At 42.3% G+C, this 7,498-nt stretch overlaps 1 protein-coding gene across 10 annotated transcripts in view; it reads left to right on the plus strand.

Moving 5' to 3' along the window:
• Positions 1 to 7,280, plus strand: part of LOC124040329 (SMC5-SMC6 complex localization factor protein 2-like) — a 36,404-nt gene extending 29,124 nt beyond the window's left edge. For all 10 annotated transcript variants that reach the window (XM_046357432.1, XM_046357431.1, XM_046357439.1 and 7 more), the window contains 4 exons: positions 1,388 to 1,711; positions 2,803 to 2,967; positions 4,978 to 5,046; positions 6,796 to 7,280. In XM_046357432.1, the coding sequence (XP_046213388.1) occupies positions 1,388 to 1,711; positions 2,803 to 2,967; positions 4,978 to 5,046; positions 6,796 to 7,044 (807 nt within the window). In that variant the 3' untranslated portion in view covers positions 7,045 to 7,280. The remainder of the gene's footprint in view (positions 1 to 1,387; positions 1,712 to 2,802; positions 2,968 to 4,977; positions 5,047 to 6,795) is intronic.
• The last annotated feature ends 218 nt before the right edge of the window (positions 7,281 to 7,498 follow it).

The raw sequence follows: 7,498 nt of genomic DNA on the forward strand, positions 1-7,498 counted from the left end.
TCACCATTACAAGAACAGGAGAGATTAGCATTTCTTAGGGGGTATGATGTTTGTGCCTCTGTAACTTTGTATAATTTCAAATCCAAAGTGCTGTAGACCAGAGCCAAAACCCCAAAACTGTGTCACCAACCAGGGTTCCAGCCAACCATTTTATGCAGATGAATTACGACTGGGCTGATGGAAACATGAAATGCCGGTACAATTGTATAAATGCCAACAGACAATTTGTTTGTTCGACATGGTGGGCTCTTTTTTAGTCTAAAGTAAATGATGTGAGAAATGGCAGTGGAAATGCCTTTATTAGCAAATATGAATATAACCATCATTTTTAAGTAAACTTGGAGTCACGCGATGCTGTGTGGTCCTCCCACTACCAATCTGTAAACCAAGCTGTTTATTAGGCTACAGATGAACTAAGTTAGGAGGTGAAAGTGCAAGGTGATGACCTTGATGCTCTTTTCCAATGAATATCGAGGGTCTTATTCTGGTGACATGATCATCAATGCTTGGCTGCCGTTTGACAAATACAAAAAATATCACTCTTCTCCATAATAATCTCATAATGTAGGTAGCCTACCAGCACTGTATCTGCGAGATGTTGGTTAATGTGCATGTGCCAAGACTAGAGTGGGCACATTTGCAATAAAACGTAACAGATTTTGTTACAAAACCATCAGTAAAGTTGAAAATGCGATGGAAACTCATATTTTATATACAAATAAAATGTTACTATTTACCCCTTTTTTTCTCAATTTCGTTAGATCAAATTGGTATTTACAGTCTCATTGCTGCAACTCCCATACGGACTCGGGAGGGGCGAAACTCGAGAGCCATGTGTCCTCCGAAACACGACCCTGCTAAGCCGCACTGCTTCTGGACACACTGCTCGCTTAACCCGGAAACCAGCTGCACCAATGTGTCAGAGGAAATACTGAGATGCAGTGCCTTAGACTGCTGCGCCACTCGGGAGGCCCCATGGAAACCCATTTAACTTGTAATTTAACTGCAAAAGTCATTTTTATGTGCACTATGTCATCGCGCACAGCCTTTTATCCGCAAAAGGTTAGTTTGATGGAAACACATCTCTGGTGGAAAATGAGCATGTTATTCTATGCAGATTTTTTTTTTTTTATATTCCCATGAAAATCTGTCACAAATTGGATGGAAACCTAGCTACTGTGAGCTCCAAAAGCTATACTTTTGGAGCTCACTGTATGTAGACACTGGTATGGTGCTGGAGATGAATGAATGCTTGTCACCATTTCTTTATTTTGCTAGTTTGAACTTTATTTCTTTCCTTTCCTAGGTAAACTCATCTCACTGTGTTGTGTGTCTGTTTCTCCTGTCTGATTGTTGATGTTGATCGATCTCCTGTCCTGTTCTGTAGCTACCCAGGATCTGCATGTCGCTGATTGCCCTGACTGAGGACCATCACAACCTGCGCTGGCTGGTTGAGCTCCTGCCAGACAGCATGCGCGGCAAGCAACTCAGGAGACACCTCAGTGTGTCGGCGATCTCCAAGCTGCTAAACAACAGATGCACTTACATTCCCTCCAACACAGAGTTCCAGCTGTCAGACCTGCGTCCCTACCTCTCCCAAATGCGTCCCTCCTCACTCCTCCGGGGGCTGGCCACCTCCTGCTACAGGAGGAGTCACCACCCACACAGAGAGCGGGAGGAAGAGGAGGACTGTGCCTCCCTGGACCAGCAGGTCAACAAAGGGTTATTTACCAGGGTGTATATAAGGGTATTTTTGCAACAGAATTTGTTTTGCAACAAAATATGAGTTTCTTATTGGACAAGAGCAGCAGCTAGTCCCTCCCAGGTTTGTTTGCGTCTGGTTCAAAGTGACTACACTTGTTGTCCGGTTTAATCAGGAGAACTGGGGTTGTGTTCATTAGGTCACACAACCGACAGTGGTTTGCAAGGGAAGTGTATATACAGTTGAAGTCGGAAGTTTACATACACTTAGACCTGAGTCAGTATAACTCGTTTTTTAACCACTCCACAAAAGTCTTGTTAGCAAACTATAGTTTTGACAAGTCAGTTAGGACATCTACTTTGTGCATGACACAAGTAACTTTTCCAACAATTGTTTACAGACAGATTATTTCACTTATAATTCACTGTATCACAATTCCAGTGGGTCAGAAGTTTACATACACTTAAGTTGACTGTGCCTTTAAACAGCATGAAAGATTCCAGAAAATTATGTCATGTCTTCAGAAGCTTCTGATAGGCTAATTGACATCATTTGATGAATGAAGTGTGTGCGAAGAACTGAAAAGGTGTGTGCGAGCAAGGAAGCCTACAAACCTGACTCAGTTACACCAGCTCTGTCAGGAGGAATGGGCCAAATTCACCCAACTTATTGTGGGAAGCTTGTGGGAGGCTACCAAAACGTTTGACCCAAGTTCAACAATTTAAAGGCAATGCTACCAAATACTAATTGAGTGTATGTAAACTTCTGACCCTCTGGGAATGTGATGAAAGAAATAAAAGCTGAAATAAGTAATTATCTCTACTATTATTCTGACATTTAACTTTCTTAAAAATATAGTGGTGATCTTTACTAACCTAAGACAAGTAATTTTTACTTGGATTAAATGTCAGGAATTTTGAAATACTGAGTTTAAATGCATTTGGCTAAGGTGTATGTGAACTTCTGACTTCAACTGTGTGTATATATATGTAAATGTGTGTGTGTGTGTATATATATATATATATATATATATATGACCAATTGTCAAAGTTATCCCTGTTTTCTTCCGGTTGGTGTCTAATGAACACTGTTGTTTTCAGGCCTACTACCTATGCTACAGCCTCCTGGCCTTGGCCAACGAAGCCACCAACTTTGAGTTCTTCCCTTCGGAGCAAAAGAACCAGTTGTTGTTGCTAAGTGCTGAGCTGGAGAAACACATTAAAAGTGACATCAGGGAGAGTGAGAAGATGCTTTACAGGAGCAGGGTATGTAGTTACTTCTTCCATATAGACAACATTTCTATGGGAACTGTAACCCACATTAATGCATTAATGATGATACAGTGCCTTGTGAAAGTATTCGGCCCCCTTGAACTTTGCGATCTTTTGCCACATTTCAGGCTTCAAACATAAAGATATAAAACTGTATATGTTTGTGAAGAATCAACAACAAGTGGGACACAATCATGAAGTGGAACGACATTTATTGGATATTTCAAACTTTTTTAACAAATCAAAAACTGAAAAATTGGCCGTGCAAAATTATTCAGCCCCTTTACTTTCAGTGCAGCAAACTCTCTCCAGAAGTTCAGTGAGGATCTCTGAATGATCCAATGTTGACCTAAATGACTAATGATGATAAATACAATCCACCTGTGTGTAATCAAGTCTCCGTATAAATGCACCTGCACTGTGATAGTCTCAGAGGTCCGTTAAAAGCGCAGAGAGCATCATGAAGAACAAGGAACACACCAGGCAGGTCTGAGATACTGTTGAGAAGAAGTTTAAAGCCGGATTTAGATACAAAAACATTTCCCAAGCTTTAAACATCCCAAGGAGCACTGTGCAAGCGATAATATTGAAATGGAAGGAGTATCAGACCACTGCAAATCTACCAAGACCTGGCCGTCCCTCTAAACTTTCAGATCATACAAGGAGAAGACGGATCAGAGATACAGCCAAGAGGCCCATGATCACTCTGGATGAACTGCAGAGATCTACAGTTGAGGTGGGAGACTCTGTCCATAGGACAACAATCAGTCGTATATTGCACAAATCTGGCCTTTATGGAAGAGTGGCAAGAAGAAAGCCATTTCTTAAAGATATCCATAAAAAGTGTTGTTTAAAGTTTGCCACAAGCCACCTGGGAGACACACCAAACATGTGGAAGAAGGTGCTCTGGTCAGATGAAACCAAAACTGTAGCTCAGTTGGTAGAGCATGGCGCTTGTAACGCCAGGGTAGTGGGTTCGATCCCCGGGACCACCCATACGTAGAATGTATGCACACATGACTGTAAGTCGCTTTGGATAAAAGCGTCTGCTAAATGGCATATATTATATATTATTATATTATTATTATTATATATTATATTATTATTATTAACTTTTTGGCAACAATGCAAAACGTTATGTTTGGCGTAAAAGCAACACCCTGAAGACACCATCCCCACTGTCAAACATGGTGGTGGCAGCATCATGGTTTGGGCCTGCTTTTCTTCAGCAGGGACAGGGAAGATGGTTAAAATTGATGGGAAGATGGATGGAGCCAAATACAGGACCATTCTGGAAGAAAACCTGATGGAGTCTGCAAAAGACCTGAGACTGGGACGGAGATTTGTCTTCCAACAAGACAATGATCCAAAACATAAAGCAAAATCTACAATGGAATGGTTCCTAAATAAACATATCCAGGTGTTAGAATGGTCAAGTCAAAGTCCAGACCTGAATCCAATTGAGAATCTGTGGAAAGAACTGAAAACTGCTGTTCACAAATGCTCTCCATCCAACCTCACTGAGCTTGAGCTGTTTTGCAAGTAGGAATGGGAAAAAATGTCAGTCTCTCAATGTCCAAAACTGATAGACATACCCCAAGCGACTTACAGCTGTAATCGCAGCAAAAGGTGGCGCTACAAAGTATTAACTTAAGGGGGCTGAATAATTTTGCAAGCCCAATTTTTCAGTTTTTGATTTGTTAAAAAAGTTTGAAATATCCAATAAATGTCGTTCCACTTCATGATTGTGTCCCACTTGTTGTTGATTCTTCACAAAAAAACAGTTTTATATCTTTATGTTTGAAGCCTGAAATGTGGCAAAAGGTCGCAAAGTTCAATGGGGCCGAATACTTTCGCAAGGCACTGTATGTTCTCTCTAGTTAAACAGCTCTTAACCCCTCTCGTTCTCTCCCTCTTTCTTCTTCTTCCTCTCTCTCCGCACTCTTCCTCATCCACCCCACCTCTCGCTCTCTCTTCCTCATCGCTCACTCGTTCTCCCTCCAGGTGAAGGACCTTGTTGCCAGGATCTACACCAAGTGGCACGTGCTGGTCCAGAGAACCAGGCCTCTCCAGGTAGACATGCATAGAGAGATACAGTACAGCTATAGTACATAAAGCCATAGCTAGATGTGTGTGTGTAGATAAACCCTGGAATTAATCTTTATTTATTTTGACTATTTTCTACATTGTAGAATAATAGTGAAGACATCAAAACTATGAAATATGGAATCATGTAGTAACCAAAAGTGTTAAACAAATCAAAACATATTTAACATTTTAGATTCTTCAAAATAGCCACCTTTGCACACTCTTGGCATTCTCTCAACCAGCTTCATGGGGTAGTCACCTGGAATACATTTCAATTAACAGGTGTGCCTTGTTAATTTGTGGAATATCTTTCCTTAATGTGGTTTAGCCAATCTGTTGTGTTGTGACAAGGTAGGGGGATATACAGAAGATAGCCATATTTGGTAAAAGACCAAGTCCAAAAACAGCTCAAAGAAGCAAAGAGAAATGACAGTCCATCGTTACTTTAAGACATGGTCAGTCAAACCAGAACATTTCAAGAATTTAAAGTTTCTTCAAGTGCAATCACAAAAACCATCAAGCGCTATGATGAAACTTGACCTCATGAGGACCGTCACAGGAATGGAAGACCCAGAGTTACCTCTGCTGCAGAGGATAAGTTCATTAGAGTTACCAGCCTCAGAAATTGCAGCCCAAATAAATGCTTCACAGAGTTCAAGTAACAGACACATCTCAACATCAACTGTTCAGAGGAGACTGTGTGAATCAGGCCTTCATGGTCGAATTTCTGCAAAGGAAACACTACTAAAGGACACCAATAAGAAGAACATACTTGCTTGGGCCAAGAAACACGAGCAATGGGCATTAGACTGGTGGAAATCTGTCCTTTGGTCTGATGACTCCAAATTTGAGATTTTTGGTTCCAACCCGAGTAGATGAACGGATTATCTCCGCATGTGTGGTTCCCACATTGAAGCATGGAGAAGGAGGTGTGGGGATGCTTTGCAGGTGACACTGTCGGTTATTTATTTAGAATCCAAGGCACACTTAACCAGCATGGCTACCACAGCATTCTGCAGCGATATGCCATCCCATCTGGTTTGGGCTTAGTGGATCTATCATTTGTTTTTCAACAGGATAATGACCCAAAACACCTCCAGCCTGTGTAAGGGCTATTTGACCAAGAAGGAGAGTGATGGAGTGCTGCATCAGATATGACCTGGCCTCCACAATCACCCAACCTCAACCCAATTGAGATGGTTTGGGATGAGTTGGACCGCAGAGTAAAGAAAAAGGAGCCAGCAAGTGCTCCGCATATGTGGGAACTCCTTCAAGACTGTTGGAAAAGCATTCCTCATGAAGCTGGTTGAGAGAATGCCAAGAGTGTGCAAAGCTGTCATCACGGCAAATGGTCGCTACTTTGAAGAATCTCAAATATATTTTCATTTGTTTAACACTTTTTTTGGTTACTACATGATTCCATATGTGTTATTTCATAGTTTTGATATATTCACTATTATTCTACAATGTAGAAAATAGTTAAATAAAGAGAAACCCTTGAATGAGTAGGTGTCCAAACTTATGACTGGTACTGTGTGTATGTGTGTGTGTGTAGTTAGTTAGGGGAAGTATTCCCAGGGTAACTATAGTATCGCAGAGCTGTGTTTGGTTTAAGGCTGTGTTTATTATTGCAGAGTAAAAGTGTTAGAATAATATTATGTTTATTCCCTACAGGGTAAGCTGTGGTTATGTTTGATAGCAATGTGATATGTTTTATGTGTGTATTGCCTCTAGGATAAACTGTATGACTTCTGGCAGCCTCCGCCTGAGGATGCTGTGAGCAGCAGCCAGGAGAGCCAACACTCCCACAGGGAGAGCGATGGGGAGGAAGAGAGAGAGGGGGACAGGGTCATGGAGGTGGAAGGAGAAGAAGATGAGGGGGACAAGGTGATGGACAGAGAGGGACAAGACAAGGAGGAGAGGATTGCAATGAAGTCTTTGGCAATGGAGGATGAGAGCGATGAGAAAGAAGACACCAGATAAAGCACTTAGTCATGGAGGAAGCTGAGGAAGAAAAGGACATTCAGGGGGAGGAGGAAGATACATTCCTAAAGATGGAGATGGTGGAACTTACGCTAGAGGATTCAGATGAGGAACCAGATATGGAAGACATGCTGGCAGAAAGGACAGAAGTAGAACTGAGGGTCACAGAAAAGAGGGAAGCAGCGGTGGAGGAGAGAAGGGAAGAACAGACTGAAGGGAGAGACTGAGGAGCGACTGAGGAGCGACTGAGGAGCGACTGAGGAGCGACTGAGGAGAGAGGGGAAGGACAGACGGAAGGGAGAGACTGAGGAGCGACTGAGGAGAGACTGAGGAGAGAGGGGAAGGACAGACGGAAGGGAGAGACTGAGGAGAGAGGGGAAGGACAGACGGAAGGGAGAGACTGAGGAGAGAGGGGAAGGACAGACGGAAGGGAGAGACTGAGGAGCGACTGAGG

This window comes from Oncorhynchus gorbuscha, linkage group LG07, assembly GCF_021184085.1.
Source record: "Oncorhynchus gorbuscha isolate QuinsamMale2020 ecotype Even-year linkage group LG07, OgorEven_v1.0, whole genome shotgun sequence".
NCBI classification, from domain to species: domain Eukaryota; kingdom Metazoa; phylum Chordata; class Actinopteri; order Salmoniformes; family Salmonidae; genus Oncorhynchus; species Oncorhynchus gorbuscha.